This window comes from Moschus berezovskii, chromosome 16 (genome assembly GCF_049115385.1).
Source record: "Moschus berezovskii isolate FMDL1 chromosome 16, NW_MosBer_1.0, whole genome shotgun sequence".
In the NCBI taxonomy this organism is placed as follows: Eukaryota; Metazoa; Chordata; class Mammalia; order Artiodactyla; family Moschidae; genus Moschus; species Moschus berezovskii.
In genome coordinates this window covers 48,201,788-48,224,700 of record NC_142475.1, presented here as the reverse complement: position 1 = coordinate 48,224,700, position 22,913 = coordinate 48,201,788, and the positions used below count along the sequence as shown (strand labels likewise).

Below are 22,913 nucleotides of genomic sequence, written 5' to 3'. Positions count from 1 at the left end.
TCCAACACTTTGGCCACCTGATGCAAACAGCAGACTCATTGGAAAAGACTGTGATGCTGGGAAAGATTGAGGGTGGGAGAAGGGGGTGACAGAGGATGAGATGGTTGGATGGCATCTCCAACTCAATGAACAGGAGTTTGAGCAGACCACGGGAGATAGTGAAGGACAGGGAAGCCTGGCATGCTGCAGTCCATGGGGTTGCAGAGTGGGATGTGACTTAGCGACTGAACAGCAACAACAGTAACTTTTCTTCCCCAATTATTAAGGTCACAGATGGTGAATAAGTACCTTCTGTGTCTGCAGATGACACCAACCTTATGGCAGAAAGTGAAGAGGAACTCAAAAGCCTCTTGATGAAAGTGAAAGAGGAAAGTAAAAAGTTTGGTTTGAAGCTTAACGTTCAGAAAACGAAGATCATGGCATTTGGTCCCATCACTTCATGGGAAATAGATGGGGAAACAATGGAAACAGTGTCAGACTTTATTTTTGGGGGATCCAAAATCACTGCAGATGCTGATTGCAGCCAGGAAATTAAAAGACACTTACTCCTTGGAAGAAAAGTTATGACCAACCTAGATAGCATATTAAAAAGCAGAGACATTACTTTGCCAACCAAGGTCCGTCTAGTCAAGGCTATGATTTTTCCCGTGGTCATGTATGGATGTGAGAGTTGGACTGTGAAGAAAGCTGAGCGCTGAAGAATTGATGCTTTTGAACTGTGGTGCTGGAGAACACTCTTGAGAGTCCCTTGGACTGCAAGGAGATCCAACCAGTCCATTCTAAAGGAGATCAATCCTGGGTGTTCATTGGAAGGACTGATGCTAAAGCTGAAACTGCAATACTTTGGCCACCTCATGCGTCGAGTTGACTCACTGGAAAAGAGTCTGATGCTAGGAAGGATTGGGGGTGGGAGGAGACGGGGACGACAGAGAATGAGATGGCTGGATGGCATCACCGACTCAATGGACATGAGTTTGAGTGAACTCCGGGAGTTGGTGATGGACAGGGAGGCCTGGCGTGCTGTGATTCATGGGGTTGCAGAGTCGGACATGACTGAGCGACTGAACTGAACTGAACTCTGTCCTCCAAGTAATTCTGTTTGGTGCTAAACAAACTATTAACAGACATTTGTCAGTTGACAAGGGAGAGGTAGAAATTAAGGGTTTAAAAAATGAATTCAGGGGACTTTCCTGCTGGTTCAATGGTTAAGAATCCATATTCCAATGCAGGGGACGTGAGTTCCATACTTGGTGGTAGAACTAAGATCCCACATGCCACAGGGTAACTAAGTCCAAAAACTTCAATGAAGACTCAGTGCAACCAAAAAAAAAAAAAAGAGTTCAAATAAAATGGGACCTTAGTTTGTGTCTGAATACTTAGTTACGATACTAATGAAGCTCTGGCTTGAACGTATTTTTAAAGAATTTATTCTGTTAAGAAATATAACAGGGGATGGCTACAGACATATTATAATCAGGAGCCGAGACAAATAGAGAAAAATCTTTTTTTTTTCCTTCAATTGAGAAATCAAAGACTCTGCTTCCTAGTCCCTGAAATGAAATAGGCCCTTTCAGGGCTGATGTTGTGTTTCCAGACCTTTAAGCACTGTTAACCATCAGCCTTTCACTCCTTCTAGGTAAATTCACCCAAACTCCACTCTTGTTAGAAACCATGAAAAATCATTCCTACAAAAGCTGTTAAAACTACAGACTTAATAAATCTGGTAAATTCTACTGCTTGGTCAGTTCCATTATTCTGTTTCTTATCTCAATATAACTACCACTGGTTTGTGAAATATACCCATGAACACCAGAAACATCAAGACACATCTAGAGGCCTTGTCCTCAGACTCTCTGAGGGCTAGCAGTCTTCGTGAGACCTCATGTGGAAGTGGAAGGCTTCTTGATCTGAGAAGGTTTTTCCACAGGTATTACAGGGAGAGCTGTCATCCTCCCTGTGCGAGCGCCGGACATGGCTGTCATGAGCAGCGTGTGATGCAAAAGATTTACCACAGTACTTGCATTTGAAGGGCTTCTCCCCGGAGTGCTGCCTGATATGTGTGCGGAGTATACTAGAGGCAGTGAATTTCTGCAGAGGACAGAAAGCAGATGAAAAAATTAAATGCCATCCACCAATGAAACAAAGGAGTCAATTTCATTGTAACTGATCCTTGGTGTTGTTTAGCTGCAAAGTTGTGTCTGACTCTTTTGTGACCCCATGGACTGTAGCCCACCAGGCTCCTCTGTCCCTGGGATTCTCCAGGCAAGAATACTAGAATAGGTTGCCATTTCCTCTTCCAGGGGATCTTCATGACCCAGGGATTGAATCCACATTTCCTAGACTGGCAGGCAGATCCTTTACCCCTGAGCCACCTCAGAAGCCCCCACTGATCCTGACATCACCCTTCGGTTCTCCAGTCAACAAATCCTGGGCTTTAATGCTATAGGACACTCTTGGTCACCAGGAGTAGCCTTAATAAAAAAGGACATGATGGACATGCCACTGGTTACAACAGTGGCCCTTCAATGGCTAAATCGCCTGGGTGTCTAGTCAAAAATGCAGGTTGACCTGATGAGTATGGTCTTTTGGGTAAGAAGGCAGCAGATGTACTGAGATCACACTCTAGGATGATCTGCATTATGGAAGGAATTGCTAACATTGGCCACTGTCTTTGCATACATGGGTACCTGATTGTTATTCCTTCTTCTTCTTCTTTTTTTTTAAAGTTAAACTTTTAGAGTAATAGTGATTTATATGCAGTTAGAAGAAACAACAGAGATTCTGGATACTCTGTACCCAGTTTCCCCAATGGCTGCATCTTACAACTATAGGATAATATCACAACCAGGATGTTGACATTGAAAGAGTCCTCAAACTGAAAAATAAAAATCATATGATTATCTCAATAGATGCAGAGAAAGCTTTGACAAAATACAACATCCATTTATGATAAAAACTCTCAAGAAAGTGGGAATAGAAGGGACATATCTCAACATAATAAAAGCTATATACGACAAACCCACAGCAAACATTATCCTCAATGGTGAAAAACTGAAAGCATTTCCCCTAATGTCAGGAACAAGACAAGGGTGCCCACTCTCACCACTACTATTCAACATAGTGCTGAAAGTTTTGGCTACAGCAATCAGAGCAGAGAAAAACATAAAAGGAATACAAATTGGAAAAGAAGAAGTAAAACTTTCACTGTTCGCTGATGACATGATCCTCTACACAGAAAACCCTAGAGACTCTACCAGAAAACTACTAGAGCTAATCAATGATTACAGTAACGTTGCAGGATATAAAATCAACACACAGAAATCCCTTGCATTCCTATACACTAATAATGAGAAAATAGAAAGAGAAATTAAGGAAACTATTCCATTCACTGTTGCAAAGAAAAGAATTAAATACTTAGGAATATATCTACCTAAGGAAACAAAAGACTTGTACATAGAAAACTATAAAACACTAGTGAAAGTAATCAAAGAGGACACTAATAGATGGAGAAATATACCGTGTTCGTGGATTGGAAGAATAAATATTGTGAAAATGAGTATACTACCCAAAGTAATTTATACATTCAATGCAATCCCTATCAAGCTACCAACGATATTTTTCACAGAACTAGAACAAATAATCTCACAATTTGTATGGAAATACAAAAAACCTCAAATAGCCAAAGCAATCTTAAAGAAGAAGAATGGAACTGGAGGAATTAACCTGCCAGACTTCAGGCTCTACTACAAAGCCACAGTCATCAAGACAGTATGGTACTGGCATAAAGACAGAAATATAGATCAATAGAACAAAATAGAAAGCCCAGAGATAAATCCACGCACCTATGGACACCTTATCTTCGACAAAGGAGGCAAGAATATAAAATGGAGAAAAGACAGTCTCTTTAACAAGTGGTGCTGGGAAAACTGGTCAGTCACTTGTAAAAGAATGAAACTAGAACACTTCCTAACACCATACACCAAAATAAACTCAAAATGGATTAGAGAGCTAAATGTAAGACCAGAAACTATAATTCCTAGAGGAGAACGTAGGCAAAACACTCCCTGACATAAATCACAGCAGGATCCTCCAAGACCCACCTCCCAGAATATTGGAAATAAAAGCAAAAATAAACAAATGGGACCTAATTAAAATCAAAAGCTTCTGCACAGCAAAGGAAACTCTAAGCAAGGTGAAAAGACAGCCTTCAGAATGGGAGAAAATAATAGCAAATGAAGCAACTGATAAAGGATTAATTTCCAAAATATATAAGCAGCTCCTGCAGCTCAATTCCAGAAAAATAAGTGACCCAATCAAAAACTGGGCCAAAGAACTAAACAGACATTTCTCCAAAGAAGACATAAAGATGGCTAACAAACACATGAAAAAATGCTCACCATCCCTCATAATCAGAGAAATGCAAATCAAAACCACAATGAGATACCATTTCACACCAGTCAGAATGGCTGCTATCCAAAAGTCTACATGCAATAAATGCTGGAGAAGGTGTGGAGAAAAGGGAACCCTCTTACACTGTTGGTGGGAATGCAAACTAGTACAGCCGCTATGGAGAACAGTGTGGAGATTCCTCAAAAAACTGGAAATAGAACTGCCATATGATTCAGCAATCGCACTCCTGGGCATACACACTGAGGAAACCAGAATTGAAAGAGACACATGTACTCCAATGTTCATTGCAGCACTGTTTATAATAGCCAGGACATGGAAGCAACCTAGATGTCCATCTGCAGATGAATGGATAAGAAGCTTTGGTACATATACACAACGGAGTATTACTCAGCCATTTAAAAGAATGCATGAGTCAGTTCTAATGAGGTGGATGAAATTGGAGCCAATTATACAGAGTGAAGTAAGCCAGAAAGAAAAACATCAATACAGTATACTAACGCATATATATGGAATTTAGAAAGATGGTAACCTGAACCCTGTATACGAGACTGCAAAAGAGACATAGGCATATAGAACAGTCTTTGGGACTCTGTGGGAGAGGGTGAAGGTGGGATGACTGGGGAGAACGACATTGTAGCATGTATTTTATCATAAGTGACCAGTCCAGGCTTGATGCATGATACAGGATGATTGGGGCTGGTGCACGGGGATGACCTGGAAGGAGGATATGGGGAAGAGGGAGGTGGGAGGGGGGTTCAAGAAAGGGAACACATGTACACCCGGGGCGGATTCATGTCAGTGTATGGCAAAACCAACCAATATATTAATGTAAGATAATTTGCCTCCAATAAAATGAATTAAAAAAAAATAAATAAAGTTAAACTTTTAGAGTAATAGTGATTTATATGCAGTTAGAAGAAACAACAGAGATTCTGGGTACTCTGTATCCAGTTTCCCCAATGGCTGCATCTTACAACTATAGGATAATATCACAACCAGGATGTTGACATTGAAAGAGTCAACAAATTAGAGACACCAAGGGAACATTTCATGTGAAGATGGGTACAATAAAGGACAGAAATGGTATGGATCTAGCAGAAGCAGAAGATATTAAGAAGAACTGGCAGGAATACACAGAAGAACTAAACAAAAAAGCTCTTCATGAACCATATAACCACAGTGATGTGACCACTCACCTAGAGCTAGACATCTTGGTATGCGAAGTCAAGTGGGCCTTAGAAAGCATCACTACAAACAAAGCTAATGGAGCTGATAGAATTCCAGTTGAGTTATTTCAAATCCTAAAAGATGATGCTGTGAAAGTGCTGCACTCAATATACCAGCAAATTTGGAAAACTCAGCAGTGATCACAGGACTGGAAAAGGTCAGTTTTCATTACAATCCAAAAGAAAGGCAGTGCCAAAGAATGCTCAAACTACCGCACAATTGCACTCATCTCACATGCTAACAAAATAATGCTCACAATTCTCCAAGCCAGGCTTTAACAGTACGTGAACCCAGAACTTCCAGATGTTCAACCTGGATTTAGGAAAGGCAGAGGAACCAGAGATCAAATTGCCAACATCCACTGGACCATCGAAAAAGCAAGAGAAATTTCAAAAAAAACATCTGCTTTACTGATTATGCCAAAGTCTTTGACTGTATAGATCACAACAAACTGGAAAATTCTTCAAGAGATGGGAATACCAGACCACCTAACCTGCCTCCTGAGAAATCTGTATGCAGGTCAAGAAGCAACAGTTTGAGAGTTGGACTATACTATAAAGAAAGCTGAGCACCGAAGAATTGATGCTTTTGGACTGTGGTGTTGGAGAAGACTCTCGAGAGTCCCCTGGACTGCAAGGAGATCCAGCCATTCCATCCTAAAGGAAATCATTCCTGAATATTCATTGGAAGGACTGATGCTGAAGCTGAAACTCCAATACTTTGGCCACCTGATGCGAAGCAGTGACTCATTAGCAAAGACCCTGATGCTGGGAAAGATTGAAGGTGGGACAACTGAGGATGAGATGGTTGGATGGTATCACCAACTCCATGGACATGAGTTTGAGTAAGCTCCAGGAGTTGGTGATGGACAGGGAAGCATGGCATGCTGCAGTCCATGAGGTTGCAAAGGGTCAGATATGACTGAGGGACTGGACTGAACTGAACAACAGAACATTTCCATCACAAGGACCCTCACGTTGCCCTGTGACAGGCACAAATAGTTCCCTCCCACGCCTACTTTTAACCCACTGCAACCACTAATCTGGTCTCCATTTCTGTAATTTTATTGTTTTGAGAATGTTATATACATGGAAACATACAGTATGTAACTTTTTGGGATCGGCGGTTCTCCGCAGAAATTTTTTTTTGCATATTCACACAAATTCTTTCATGTACAACAGCTCATCCTTTATTTTAAAAAAATATTTATTTATTTTTGGTTGTGCTGGGTCTTTGTTGCTGCGAGGCCCTTTTCTGTAGTTGTGGAGAGCGGGGGCTACTCTCTAGTTGCGGTGCTCAGGCTTGCCACTGCAGTCTTATAGCAAAGGTTCAATATTTTGGGCACACAGCCTTAGTTATTCTGAAACATATGGGATCTTCCTGGATCACGGATCATTCCTGTGTCTCCTACACTGGCAGGTGGATTCTTTACCACTGGACCACCAGAGAAGTCCCAGCTCACCCATTTTGATTGCTGAGAAGAATTCCATGGTGTGGATGTTCCAGTCTGTTTAATCACCTACCCATGGAACAGTATCTGAGTTATTTCCATTTTGAGATTTCTATGAATAAAGCTGCTATTAATATTTGTGTATAGGTTTTAGCATGAACACATAAACTTTCACTGCTCTGGGATAAATGCCCAGGAGAGCAATTGCTGGGTTGAATGGTTGTTACAAGTTTAATTCTTAAACTGCCAAACAGTTTTCCAGAGTAGTTCTACTATTTTAGGTTCACAAGGGCTTTGCTGTTTTTACATGGCCATTTCGTTTCTTTCCCTTACTTATAACCTTTCCCCTAATTCATTTCAATACTCTGCTCTGACCTTTGTCACTTTCAAGTATTTATTAGAGATGTAATGACCCCAATTTGGGAGTCTGCTGACAGTGATATAAAACACCAGCTTAAACCAGTGGACTTGGAGTTTCAGGACTGGGTCCTGTGGGGTTGGACCACTGCTCAGTAAGGAGGACAAGGTGTAGGTGCCTAGGACACCCAGATAAGGACAGTCTCCATCAGCTTAGGTGACAGGAGTCTAAGTAGAAGTCAGAACCTCAGGGCTTCCCTATGGCTCAATAATAAAGAGTCCTGTCTGCTAAATGCAGGAGAAGGAGGTTTGATTGCTGGTCTGGGAAGATCCCACATGCCTAGAAGTAACTAAGCCTGTGTGCTCCAACTATTGAACCTGTTCTCTGCTGCTGCTGCTAAGTCACTTCAGTCGTGTCCGACTCTGTGTGACCCCATAGACGGATGCCCACCAGGCTCCCCTGTCCCTGGGATTCTCCAGGCAAGAACACTGGAGTGGGTTGCCATTTCCTTCTCCAATGTGTGAAAGTGAAAAGTGAAAATGAAGTCGCTCAGTCGTGTCCGACCCTTAGCGACCCCATGGACTGCAGCCTACCAGGCTCCTCCATCCATGGGATTTTCCAGGCAATAGTACTGGAGTGGCTTGCCATTGCCTTCTCCGGAACCTGTTCTCTAGAGCCTGGTATTTGCAATTATTGAGCCCATGGGCTGCAACTACTGAAGCTTGTGAGCCCTAGAGCCTGTGCTCTGCAACAAGAGAAGCCACTGCAAGGAGAAGCCTATGCACCACAGCTAGAGAGTAGGTCCTGCTTGCTACAATTACAGAAAAGCCTGTGCAGCCACGAAGACCCAGCAGAGCCAAAAACAACTTGCTAAAAAAAAAAAAAAAAAAATCGGAACATCAAACAGCTCATTTATGACCCAAGTGCACTGAGTCACCCCTTTGGGCATCTCTCATTCCCAGATTAGCCAGAAATTCAAGGTGAGGATCAGAATTAGAACGCCAGGAATAGGAGGGGCAGTGGGATATTTTGAGCCTGCTCTGGAAATCTGGCAGGAGATCTTTGAAATCTCAGGATAGATTCCTCATCCAGACAAATCCAGAGCCACCCTCCTTAGGTCTGGGCTAGCTGCACACTGTCTAGTTATGTCTTAGCTCCAATTTGCTACACTGATTATTTCCATTCTATTGACACAGTTTCTTTGGTGGTATCCGTTTCCCTAAGCCAGGTAGTTTTATTCCTATTTTATTCCTCTTTTGGAAGTTTAAAAGTCACCCTAATAGAAACTATATTTCTTTCATGGCTACATTATTTTTAAAAAATAAATGGTTTGATGATAGAAATAGCAGATTCCAGTGTATCCAATAAGATTTTCTAAAATAATGGAAATGTTATGTCCGTGCCCATGTGGTGGTCGCCAGCCATCAATGGTGGGACTGTTGAGCACTTGAAATGTGGCTAGTGCCACCGGGTTACTAAATTTTCAATTTTATTTCATTTTTAGTAAATTAAATAGCCACATATGGCTAATGGGTAACTACACATTGGACAGCCCAGATGCACCTCATCGAAATAGGACAGGAGATGTTTTGGTATAGTATTTTTAAAGCTAACCCAGCAACTTTTGTTCCTAACCCAGCAACCCCTAACCATGATATATTTGTCTCTTCATTTTTATAAATTAGTATTCTGTTTAACAAGATTAGATGCTACTTCAGCAAAAGTGCTCTGGAAACCAAAATCAGCAAAGTTTAAGAGTCTGTACTTAGAAAAGGCAGTCTGTACTTAGAAAAGGCAGTCTGTACTTCATGTCTGGTATCATTGGAATCCTATAAATTTAGGGTCCATTTCATAACAAATGCCTTAACTGCCAATTTGGCAATAGTAGGTTGTATCTGGAGAAGGCAGTGGCAACCCACTCCAGTACTCTTGCCTGGAAAATCCCATGGATGGAGGAGCCCGGTGGGCTGCAGTCCATGGGGTCGCTAAGAGTTGGACACGACTGAGTGACTTCACTTTCACTTTCATGCATTGGAGAAGGAAATGGCAACCCACTCCAGTGTTCTGGCCTGGAGAATCCCACGGATGGGGGAGCCTGGTGGGCTGCCATCTATGGGGTCGCACAGAGTCGAACACGACTGAATCGACTTAGCAGCAGCAGCAGATTGTATCTGATCATTGTAAATAAACATGAGTATAATCTGGGGTAGATATTGGGGATGGGCTAACGATGAATTAATTCACCAGGGACTCATTATAAGCCAGGGTTTATTCTATAAGTTCTTATCCATGGACACCCAAACAGGGCTCAAGGCAGATTCCTTTAAAGAAGGTTCCACTGAAACTTCCCCAGCAGTTTAGTGGTTAAGACTCTGCCCTTCCACTTCAGGGACATGAGATTGATCCCTGGTCTGGGAACTAAGATCCCACATGTTGTGTGCGGTGGGGCAAAAAAAAAAAGGAGGTTCCATTTACCTTAGTACAATACACACAGTGGTAGGGTCTGTCTCCAGAGTGGACTCTCATGTGTTTGTTTAGACTGGAAGATTGAGAGAAACATTTCCCGCATGTAGAACACTAAGACAGAAAAGAAAAACAGAGTTGAAACCACACTGTCCCCCTAATAAGTTAACTTCGCCATTATGTTTATCTCAGGCGCTAGCGATGGTGGAGGAGGACTACTGTATTTATTCTGTGCACATCTGTAGGCAGAGGCTCGAACAAATGCATGCTGAGGGTCTAGCTGAGACAGATGAGGGCATCACAGGACTCTGGGGAAGAATCTGACACCATACTCTGGTCCACAGCCTACTCAACGCTGTGGCTCCAAGCAATGCCTTGAAAGTCTTTGGTGGACATTAGCTGCCTAGATATATAACCCTGGTGTGTAACAGAGGCCTGTCCTGCTCTGTCATCAGGTAGCTGTGTGACTAGAACACATCAGTTAAACTTGGAGTCTTTGCTCAATTTTCCTCACAGGTAAAATACTTGCCCTGCCTTTCTCACAAGGCTGGGAGGAAATTGCAAAACCTCAGCAATGAATTCACCACCTGCTATAGGAATGACAGGCATGTGTCATTTCTCTGTGTTCTTGACTCTGATGACTCCTGTCCAATCTTCTCAGGAATTCTGAACCAGGTAAAAGAAACTACTGTATTTCTGGACTCTCTTCCACAGGTGTTCTTATGAGCACACATGGAAGCCTGGGTATTTTTATTATTTTTATTTATTTAACTTATTTAACAATTTTTATTGGAGTCGAGTTGCTTTACACTGTCGTGTTAGTTTCTGCTATACAGCAATATGAATTAGTCACACGTGTGTGTGTGTGTGTGTATACACACCCTCTTTTTTGGATTTCTTTCCCATTTAGGTCATCCCAGAGCACTGAGTTCCCTGTGCTACACAGCAGGTTTTCATGAATATCTATTTTATACATAGTAATGTATAATGTTAATCCCAATCTCCCAGTCCACCCCCCTTCCCTCTTTGGTATCCATGTCTGCTTTGCAAAAATAGGTTTATCTGAACCATTTTTCTAGATTCCACATATAAGTGATATTATGTCTGTTTTTCTCTTTCCGACTTCACTCTATTTGACGGTCTCTAGGTCTATCCACGTCTCTGCAAATGAACCGAGGTATTTTTAGATGGTGGAATTTGGGGGTGGATTTTAAAAATCTTCTCTAATTTTTCTTTACTACTTGAAGTTTTAATAAGGAGCATGTATTGATATTGAAAGTGAAGGTCGCTCAGTCATGTCCAAATCTGTGACCCCATGAACTACACAGTCCAAGGAATTCTCCAAGACTATAATACTGGAGTGGGTAGCCTTTCCCTTCTCCAAGAGATCTTTCCAACCCAGGGATGGAACCCAGATCTTCCACATTGCAGGAGGATTCTTTACCAGCTGAACCACAAGGGAAGCCCATGCCGTCATTACTAAAGCAAAAATAGTCAGATGTTGAAGTTAACATTGCAAAAATAACAGATCAATTTTAAATGAAAGGGAAGCAATTAGAACATGAACCTGTTCTTGGAAATTAAAAATAAACAATGAAAATGTACAGAATAGAAATGCTGTATTCAATAGGCTCAGCTGATTGCTAAAGACTGAAACATGACATAAAAATGAAGGTTGAGAACTCTCAGAGAATGCTGATGAAAAAAATTAAAGGTTAATAAGTACAAAGAAGTAGATTCAACCGAACATTTGGCTAAAAGAAGAGAACAAAAAGGGAAGATAGATAGTAGCCAAGGAAAGTACAAGAGAGGTCCTTCCCTGGTGGTAGAGTGGTTTGGACTCCAAGCTTCCATAGCAGGGGCAGGGGTTCAGTCCCTATCTGGGGACCTAAGATTCTGCAGGCTGGAAAAGAAACCCGGTAAGTGCAAGAGAATTCCTCTGAGTTTAGGATCTGTGCCTTCAGATGGAAAGAATACTTTGTCTTTTACTGACTACTAAGCAGGCAGGGTGAAAAAAAAAAGGGAGGGGAGGAAAGAAGAAAGAAACATTTAATACATTCTGTTAAAATTTCAGACATAAACTGACAAACCACAAGACAAATACAAACTAGCCAAGAAAATATATCTTATTTTTTAAACTACTCTTTATCTTAATCACTGAACCACCAGGGGAGGTCTCAGAAAATATATTTAAAAATGTAAACCTCATAAATAACAAAGATGCAAAGCCAAGCAAGATACCATTTTCCATCTATAAAAATGTGAACATAAGAAGGATATTATTATTGTGGGAGACTTGGGGTTACTGACTGTAAGCCCTGCTGGTTGGGCTGTCTGGAAAGGTTTGTGGTACCTTAATTCAAGTGCCTTAAAATTGTACCTTTGACTCAATCTTTCTACTTCTAGGACTTTACCCCAAAGAAATAACTAGAAATGAAAAATAGAGTGATTTATATATAATATTGTTCACTGCAGCCATACTGGGGGGAGATGCACAAAACAGTGGATTTGTTAACTCCATAATGTCAGTATGACCCCAAGTGTATTAAAAATACATACACATGTAGAAAAAATTATATGTAAAATAACTTTGGGCCATAGCATATCTAGTGGTTTTTGTTTTCTTTTTATCTCCAGTGTATATTATTTTCTCATGCTAAATAATAAAAACTGCAGATAAAAAATAAAATTTTAAGTTTACCAAGTGAAGACATAAAAATCATGCTTGGCTTTTTTTCTATCACACTCCCAGAGAAACTGCAGTTTAATGGTTTCTTTCCAATTGCATTTCCATTTATATGTAAACATTATATACAGTGTACATGATATTCTAAGTGACATCATTCCATACATATTTTGCAACTTGTTTGTGCTTAATAAGCCAAAATTTATATAACCAATTCCCTATTGATTTACAATTCGCTATTGATTTATGTAGAATACTGGGCAGTATAACTTTTTACTCTGCCAATCTGTAGCTGAGAATAAAGAAGGCTGAGCACTAAAGAACTGATGCTTTTGAATCGTGGTGCTGGAGAAGACTCTTGAGAGTCCCTTGGACTGCAAGGAGATCAAACCAGTCAATCCTAATGGAAATCAACCCTGAATATTCACTGGATGGACTGATGCTAAAGCTGAAGCTCCAATACTTTGACCACCTGATGCAAAGAGCAGACTCATTGGAAAAGACCCTGATGCTGATGCTGGGAAAGATTGAGGGCAGGAGGAGAAGAGGGCGACAGAGGATGAGATGGTTGGATGCTATCATTGACTCAATGGACATGAGTTTGAGCAAACTCCGGGAGATAGTGGAGGACAGGGAAGCCTGGTGTGCTGCAGTCTATGGGGTTGCAAAGAGTTGGACACGACTGAGCAACCGAACAACAAAAGGTGAGAAATGATTTCGCTGTCTCAATAATTTAAAATATTCTTAGATTTACAAAAATAGTTTGAGATAATTGTAAAAATACTCAGATTTTACAGCTGTATATAACACAGTGATTGTGATATTTCCAGGAGCTTCGCTGTGAACAGAAGTGGAGAGACAAGGGCAGTTTTATTTCTTCAAATGAAGAAAAGCGGGGCTGGCAGGAGTCCTGACAGCACTGAAGTCTAATCTGAATCTGTCGGTCTGTACCCAGGCTTCATCCCTCTTTATCCTAATTAAGACCAGTGGTAGTCACCATTTTCTTGCACCAAGTCTGGCAGAGCCACCACATATCCAGAATGCTAGACAATGACTTCCTAATGCACTAGTGTTTCTTTCTTCCTTACAAAGTCCCTGGCGTGGCACAAAAGCCATCCATCCTTTGGACCATGCCTGTCACTATCAATATGCCTGCACACTGGACCAAGAGATTATCATACTAAGCAAAGAAAGTCAGAAAGTGGAAGACAAATACCATATGATATCACTACTATGTGGAATCTAAAATATGACACAAATGAAGTTATCTACGAAACAGAAACAGGCTCACAGACACAGAGGTCCTTATGGTTGCCAACGGAGAAGAGGGTGGGGGAGGGAAGGATTGGGAGTTTGGGAATAGCAGATGCAACCGAGTATATATAGGATGGATGGACAACACAGTCCTACTGTGTGGCAAGGGGAACTATATTTAATATCCTGTGATAAACCATAATGGAAAATAATATGAAAACAAATGTATATATGCGTGTAACTGAGTTACTTTGCTGTATGGCAGAAATTAATACAACACTGTAAATCAACTATGCGTCAATAAAACATTTAAAAAAAAAATGCCTGAACACATTATGGAACAAGGTGTAGTTACCTAAAACCACAGGCCAAGGTCTTTCTCAACTGGAATGTCTCAACCTTCTCCCAACCCCCAATTAACCCCATCTCCAAATAAACCAGACACTTCCACAGTCCTAGGTTCTGCTCACGGCCACCTGTCTATGAGGCCTTTCATGGCCCACATGTAGAAAGACACCCGTCTTCTGCCCCTGACTACCACGCATCCACCAGCTTCAACACTCAGGCATTATATCTTGGTCCATGGACCATCACATTTGGTCCATGTCTGCCCTTTCACAGCACTGTCACTTCCTTCAGAGACCCTGTCCCATCCTCCCAGCCCAGTAACTTGCACCCAGGAGGCCCTCAGGGTACACCCAGGGGTTTGGGGAAGAAGAATGCTGAAGAGAGATGGGTCGCTGCCCTAACTCTTACCTTGTGAGGCCGATGCTTCTCATGAACGTGAAGGATGTGGATCCGGAGCCGGTCTCTCTTCTCAAAGGATCGTTTGCATAAAGAACAGGGAAATTTCCTGTCACCCTTGTCCACACAAGGCGTGTACTTTAGATGCTTGTCTCTGTAGTATCTGTAGGTAAATACTTTGCCACATCTTTCACACCTGTACCCTTCTGCAGACTCTGTCAAACACAGGGGGAAAAGTGGCTTGGTCAGCTACCTTCCCTCATTCTTACTTTCTTCAGGACGGTCTTTTACAACCTTTTATTTAAAAAAATGTTAAATAAATACCAAAGTCAAAATAATAGAATAAACCCTCTTGGGCCCTGACACCAGGCTTTGACAGTGACTGACTCACATCACTTCCCCCAAGATTATTTTTAATACCGATTTCTCATTTGTTTCATAAACACCTCAGCCCATAATCTTTAATGGATAATGACTTTCTTGGGGGGCAGGGCGGCATGTGGGATCTTAGTTCCCCAACCAGGGATCGAACTCCCGTCCCCTGCAATGGAAGTCCAGCCCTAACCACTGGACTGCCAGGCAAGCCCCTGATAACAACTTTTTGAAAAGCATAACCATAAAGCCACTGTCATACCTAATTGTCCAAACCCTTATTCCTTAATAGACAGAAACACACATGTATTTGTTTATAATACATACACACTCACTTATGTTTAGTTTTCAGTTGGTTCAACGTAGGATTCAAAGTCTACATGTTGTCCACGGTTACTATGTCTCTTCAATCTATAGGTTCCTTTTCCTTTTTGTTCCTGAAATATATTTATTGAAGACGCCCTTCCTCCAGCCCTATTTATGAGCAGGTCAATCCTACAGTTACTTCCTAACTGGCCTGTGTTACAAGATTCATGTACCAAACACCTATTGCATTTGTGCTTTTCAGATCAGATTGAGCTACGAGTTCAAGCAGTTCACCCTTTTTGGGTCTTGATGGGAACCCAGAGCTGCTTCCCAGGCTTCATTAAGTGCTACTCCCTTGGACCCCACTTACAAAGACTTAGGTACCCTTTTAGCTAACAGTTCATTTCTTTGCGCTTTTGGAGAAGATTCCATAACTAACACATGGGATTATTATGATGACTGATTTAACCCTAACACTGAGCTCAAACCAACAAGTGACACTTACTGAGTGACCAACAAGCCTGAGAAAGGCAAATCCGTCTCCACCAGCAGAGAGAGGCAGAGAGAGGCGGGGGAGCGGTTAGAGAAGGCGCAGCCAAGGCCAGCAAAGGAGACGCTGGGCTCAGGGGTGTCTATGTGTTGGCGTGGGAAGGGGGAGGACCGGGCCACCTACAAAAGCTTTCCTGCTGAGGACACTCTGGATTCCAGAAGATCAAGTGGTTTTGACTATGAATGCATCAATGAAACCTCATTGCCTCTGCCCCAGGGTGGCAGAGAGCAGCCAAGACTGAGTATATGCAAGAGTGTGTAAGTGGAAATTTTTTAGTTAGCTTGGGGACAGCAGGAAAGCTATCCACTGGGGGCTTTGTTAGTCAATAACTGCATCCTAGGCACATTTAACAGGTGGCTAAGGAAAGAAATCATTTTATTAAGTAAATAAGCAGGAAGGCAGCCACCAGCTCCAGGACGTTCCATCGCTCTGTCTTGTCTATCGCTTTCATTGAGGTGCTAATACTCTCAGAACCTCCCCACTGGGAGGGTTTTGCTCGGAGCTAGAATTTTCATTGGTTAGAAATACCTGGCCTTCCAACTTCCGGGGTGGGAAGGAGGTAGTCTAGAAGACAGGGTCAGCGGGTCTTTACAAATTAAAGCCCGAAGGCACACCAAAATTCAGAATACGGGCTCAATAGTCAATTTGCATAAGAACAACCACTTAGGCAGAAATGACACAGCACCCTTACTAATTAGGCTTTAGCCGCCTACGTTTTCGGCTCAGGTTCTTGGAAATTGTATCTTAACTTAATTTGGTCCTGTTTCCTTTCCTTCCTCCTCCCTCCCATCTCAAATTTTTTAGCCAAATGGTTTCCTAAAACTGAAAATGATGCTTCCTGCCCCACCTAGACAACTCTTTATAGATAGTTTGGTAGTCATTAAGAACTATCTACACCTCCCCCCACCCACCCACCCCCCGCCGAAAAACACACACTCTGCGGGTTTGCAAACTCAAGATAACCCGCCCACATAGGGCCCAGGCCCTTCCCTCCCACTCAAGACCTTAAAGGGGAAGGCTCCTACCAAGTCTCAAGAAAAGGCTTGGATAAAACACAAAAACAAAAGCTTTCTTTTGAGAGGACAGAAGAATGTTGACTTTTCTTTCCTTTTAATTCTATTCTCAACCATTCTTATTAACAGAAAACCATGAATTTATCCATTAGTCTTCCCAACCGAGTTGTTTACAAGTTCTCTGTCACAAATTATCATAAATACATATGATCATATGTAATAAGCATCAGATATAATTTGGTTCAAAAGTGTAATACAGGGACTTCCCTAGTGGTCCAGTGGCTAGGATTCTATGCTTCCAATGCCAGGGACCTGGGTTCGGTCCCTAGATCCCAAGTTCTGCTAAAGAACCTGCATGTCACAACTATGATCCAGTAAAGCCAAATATTTAAAAACAGAAAGAAGGGTAGTACAGGTTGGGGTACTACACCCGCTGGAGTTTCTCCCCACCCCACTGACCATCAAAAGCCCTTATCCCTGTTGCTTATGATTTACTTAATAATTATTCTACTATTGGGCATTTGTTTGTGACTTTTCACAAATAGGAATGATGCTGTATTAAAAATACCTGTGGACAAAGCTTTTCCTATTGGAGTATTTCCTAAAGATACATTTCCAGGAGAGTATTACTGACACATCAAAGGTTATGAACACTTTAATAGCTCTGATACATAGTGCTGAATAACTTTTCAAAAGGATAATGGTTCTATTTTGTGAGTTGTCAAGCATGTATCTTTCTCAAATCCATTTTGCACTTCTATTTCAACAGTGCTTGGTACCTTTTAGGAAGTGACTAAAAAGGCTTGGTTTGGTGCCAAGTATGGGGCAACTGTGAAGTCCAGATCCCAGAGAATTCTGCCATCTCACCGCTCACCCTCATCCCCACACCATCCATAAGCTGGGGTACTGAGAAGACAGTTCAACAGCCCCTCATTATTTGGCCTCTAGAAAGATACTGTTCATTGTTCACCTCTTAATCCCTGGTGAACATAATCTTGCCCTTGGCTTCACTATTCCCCAAGCCTGGATTATTTTGCCCCTCCCGGCCTAAATTGTGGTGAGCATGCATGCATACTTAATCGTGTCTCTCTGCTATCCCATGGACTGTAGCCCTCCAGGCTCCTCTCTCCCTGGAATTTCCCAGGCAGGAATACTAGAGTGGGTTGCCATTTCCTACTCCAGGGAATGTTCCTGACCTGGGGATGGAACTTGAGTCTCCTGCATTGGCAGGCAGATTCTTTACCACTGTGCCGCTTGGGAAGCCCAAAACTCATCCCTTATTTCACCACATCCCTAAGCAGTCTTCCCCAATCTAGTCTAGTCTTCCACCTTCCTTCAATACATGTGGGAATTCAGAGCAGGAGCTATTAAGTTTACAGTTGCCTCCTGCCCTGAAGGGTCTCAGTCTAGCAGGGAGACATGCATGCAGACCATCACTGCAGTGTGATGAATGCAATTCACATTCGCTTTTACCTGATCTTTATGACATCTGTCCTAACAGAACAGGATGGTCTTCTACCTGGTAACACATATTAATTTCCATTTGTCTGGTCCCACCTATGAGATGACTGGTTCCCAGGCTTTTGTGGTTATAAAAATCAACCGCCCAGAGAGCTTTTTTAATATGCAAATCCTCAGCGAGTGGGTTGATGGTCCTCCAGCTCCCTGCTACTGAAATCTGGTCCAGGGAACAGCTGCAGCAGCATCCCCTAGTAGCTTGATAGAAATGCAAAATCTCCCAGCCTGGAATGAGAATCTGTACCTTCTGAAAGGGCCCCACATGTTAACACAACACTAAAACTGGAGAGCAAGAGTCTAGCTCCCCTCTAAGTGGACGGGGATCCAGTAAGAAAAACATTTTCTATTTGAGACCCAGTTCACACACATCCATGTGAAACAAAAGCCTCACCAAACAATGCTTAAGTGAGATTCATATCAATCTTTTCTATTTTATTCTTATTCTTTTTTCTTCTTTAATGCTGATCTCTACCACCAAATTGATTTCCTATCCTATTAACATATTGCAAGTCACCATTTGAAAAGCAGTGCTCTGTGTAAGGCTGAGACCCCTTGCTGTCCACCTGAAACTATCACAACATTGTTAATCGGCCATGCTGTTGCTGTTTAGTCACTGAGTTGTGTCCAGCTCTTTTCAACCCATGGACTGTGAAAGGGATTTTTCAGGCAAGAATGCTGGAGTGAGTTGCCATTTCCTTCTCCTGGGGATCTTCCCGACTCAGGGATTGAACCGTGTTTCCTGCATTGCAGGCAGATTCTTTACCACTGAGCAACCAGGGAAGATCTAATTAATTGGTCATACTCCAATACAAAATAAAAAGCTTAATTTAAAAAAGTTTTAATGAAAAAACAGTGACTTCCTGAGCTGTGTGAGCCTGTGGAGATGAATCAGAAGCTGGCTCATCTAAGGCAGAGGTTGCATCCATTTATTTCACTTTTATTTTATTCTCTGGGAGCGGGTCAAAGGGTAGAAGAAAAGGTATTCTGGTGAACAGCAGTAGCGTCATCAGCTTTGGAAAGAGGACATCGTCCTCCAGCTGGACAAGACTCATGTGGCTAGAGATGCCCTTGAGTTCGGGGTTCTACATTAGACCTGGAAGGCAGAAGTTCCACAAGCAAGTGGAGAAGCTGCAGGAAGGTGCTGGTCTGGGCAAAGAGCCCAGTCCTTCGACTAAGAGGACCTCACTGGGTGAGGCAAAGGTGCGCACTCACCTTCAGAGGACCCAGACGCTTGCTTCCCCTGCTTGAGGACCTGCAGGCTCACGGGAATGTCCAGAAACTTCTCATAGCAATCTCCGTACCACACGAGGAGCTCCTGGTTCTGATAGATCTCCTTGCAGCTCTCGTAGAAGATCTGCCCTTGACATTGTACTGCCACCAGGTTCTGCTCCGACGGGAATCGGGCACAGTTGACATAGGACATCCAGTTCCCTGCACCTCCTTTCCCGTCAATAAAGTGGCTTAACTGACCATCTTCAAAGATCTAAATGGAATCAAACAAACTTTAGAAATGCGCCTTTTATCTTTCTTTTGGTTTGACATAGAAAATAAATCTACTTATTAAAAATGTATAATTCAAATCTCACACTTGATCTATTTGAATATATATATTATCAATATTATTAAGCCTAAATGGATTAGCTGAAAGATATATGCCTAGGTGGTGTGACATTTTTAAAAGGTTTTTACCTTTATCACCTCTTGATTCCCAAGTTTCTAGGGTGAACATATATTAATTTCATAAACAGAAGCAAAGGGAACAGAAGGTTACATTTAATTCTATCAGTTCAAGACAACCAATTCGTTTGGTATTTTATCTCAAAGGAGTTTTCGTGTGTATTGATGGAGATATAATTTAATTCTTTCTCTCCAGTGGGTAATTCTGCAGTCTTCGATGCTTTAGTATTACAAACAGATCCTGGGAAGTCTGGATTTCAGATTATTTTCCTAAAGTACATTCCTCAAAATTCAGGGCAAGGGAGGATAATCTGTACAGTCTGACAAACTGCAATCCTACCATCATGCCTCCTACAGAGTTAAGAGTAGCTGTTTTTAAAAATCCCCACTAAACAAATGATATCAAAAATTTTAAATCTGTTCTGTCCTTTTGGGCATATTCTTAGCATCTCGCAGTAATATTTAAAGTATCTCTTTTGTCTATAAATATAACCCAGGGTATTGGCTCTTTGTATTCCGGGGCTAATCTTTAGATGAAAATGCCTTAAGGCACTGAAAAGATACACAGACTCCATGTGGAGGTGCTCTCCCTAGCGGCTCTGCAGTTGCCTTCTTTTCTCGTTATGTTGCAAAACAGACAGCACAAGACAGCAGATTACTGAGGAGAGGGTCCCCTCTCCCAGAGGGGCAGAGGCCAGGCTTTATCTCCAGCGACCCTCCTCCCCACTTTCCGACAACCCATCAGAAACAAATTTACCTCCCACATCAGGGAATTGTCTCCGTGTGTCTTGACTTCGCTGGTGTTGACCACTTTACCCTGAAAGGGCCCAAACCTGACTCCTTTGGCCACAAGACTACTGCAGAACACCCCAAAATGTGCGACTTCACCAAACTTTGTCTGCCGGAGGCAGAGACCTAGCAGGAGACCCAGGGTGGGAAAGAAAGTCAGTGAAGAAACCAACTATGTTTGCTGCCGTTAAAAAAGACAAAAAATCCAAGCCAGGAGCCCTGCTTACCTTCTGGTAGCTGAAGGGAGTCATTATCCAGAGTCTGAGGAAGAGAATCAGCCCCTAGAAAAAGACAGGATTAAATTCTTATTTTTTAGATAAAAGGTATCATAAATCGGACACGACTGAGCGACTGAACTGAATCATTAAGGCGTCTTCCTCCCCATTCTCTAGACCTTACCATTTGACCCTTCAAGGCTTCCGGCTCCTTTTACATATGCAGTGTCTCATTTTAGACTCAAAAGGACCCTAGTTGGTTAGGTGGTAATTAACCCCCGTTAGCAAATTCAAGGAATTTGAGAATCAGAGGTAATGCTGATTTTGACTAAGGTGAGATGGCTGCAGGGAGACTCCCAGAGTGAATGGCAGCTGGCTCTCACTGAGACACCTTGGGCATCCTGGTAGAACCTGAGCCCACCTGATCAGCCCACACATAGCATGAGCCATTTCTCTTAAGACAACCTTTTTGTTTAATCGTTAAGTCGTGTCTGAGTCTACGACCCTATGGACTGTAGCCCGCCAGGCTCCTCCGTCCATGGGATTCTCCAAGCAAGAATACTGGAGTGGTTTGTCATTGCCTTCTCCAGGGGTTCTTCCCCATTAAGGGATGGAACCCGCGCCTCCTGCATTGGCACCGCGGAAGCAAAACAATCTTAAGAGTCACGCAAGTAGGGTTTCGGAGCTGAGCCTGGCCTCCCCAGCTGTCTTCTGATGGAAGCACACACCTTCCCCTTCAGCACTCGCACTGCCTCAGATCCACCTGGAAGCGCCCCTTCCGCCTCCTGCTCCCACCTCTTTTCCAGTTGCCCCCTGCTCCCGCATCATGGGGCCCGCCTTTACCGGAGCTGTCGGTGGGGATCAGGAGGCCCGAGATCGCGTGGTGCAGGCGGGCTGAGTGCTGCGGGCTGGGGATGACTCCGTACAGAACCAAGTGTAGGTCTTCCTGGGTGAAGTGGTAGCGGCGAGAAGCCTTCCCCTCTCGGGTCACGAGTTTCGGGCCATCCTCAGAGGGCTCGCTGGGGGACGCGGATAACAGCTGCAAGGGCTTCGGCCTCTCAGGTAACAACGAAGCATCCACGGGGGGCGGCGGAACGAAAATCTCAGGTCCCCAAAACTGGCTACCGTCGCTCCGGCCGGCGGCGTGTACCAAGTCCTCGCTGGCGGCGCCGGTAAACTCGCGACTGCCGTTCTGGAAGTGCGGCACCTCCCTGGGGAGGTGGGGAACTGGGTACCAGGTCGGCAGCTTGCTGTACCAGGGCAGGTCGCACAGCGGCTCCCTCGGCAGGGCCAGGCCGGGGCTCAGCAAGGGAGGCGCGGTCCGGAAGCCGAAGGGGGGCAGAGCCGGGGACGCTGCCAGAGCCTCCAGCGGCCGGAAAGGCTGGAAGCCCTCCTCCGCCGCGGTCAGGGCGTTCCCGTAGTGGCCGTAGGGCGGGAAAGGCGTGTAGTAGGCGGCCAGGTGTTGGGGGCTGCCCTGGAGCCAGTCGGGCGGGTAGCATCCCTTGTCCTGGGGTCCGGCCTCCGCCGGCAGCCGCACGGCCATCCCCGGGCCACGGCGCTCGGCGGGTCTGCGGAAAAGCAAGCGCGGCCGGGTGAGGGGCGCGGGGCGCGGCAAGCCGGCTCCTGCGCGCCCGGCCTCCCCCGCCCGAGTCCAAGGAAACTGGATAAAGTTCCCACTTCGACTCCTCAAGACCTACCCGGCACACGAAACAAAAACAGCGATTAAAAACACCGCCCCCCTCCCAAACAAAATAAAAACGAAAACCTGCCGGGGTTCTGTCCGACACCGAGTTCCGGCTAAGTGTCGTCTTCGCGCTCCCTCTGCAAACACCTTGACCTGGCAGCGCTCGCTTCCAACACCCTCGCTCGACGCCCGCCCCA

The 22,913-nt window shown here is 43.5% G+C and overlaps 1 protein-coding gene across 1 annotated transcript; it reads right to left on the bottom strand.

Annotated features, from left to right (window-relative positions):
* Positions 1 to 1,860: 1,860 nt before the first annotated feature.
* PRDM14 (PR/SET domain 14) lies at positions 1,861 to 22,575 on the bottom strand. The gene is made up of 7 exons (XM_055432658.2): positions 21,876 to 22,575; positions 21,045 to 21,098; positions 20,786 to 20,943; positions 19,564 to 19,834; positions 14,605 to 14,807; positions 9,921 to 10,022; positions 1,861 to 2,088 (listed from the first exon to the last, which is right to left on the bottom strand). The coding sequence occupies exons 1-7, from the start codon at positions 22,573 to 22,575 to the stop codon at positions 1,861 to 1,863; spliced, it is 1,716 nt and encodes a 571-aa protein (XP_055288633.2).
* Positions 22,576 to 22,913: the final 338 nt, after the last annotated feature.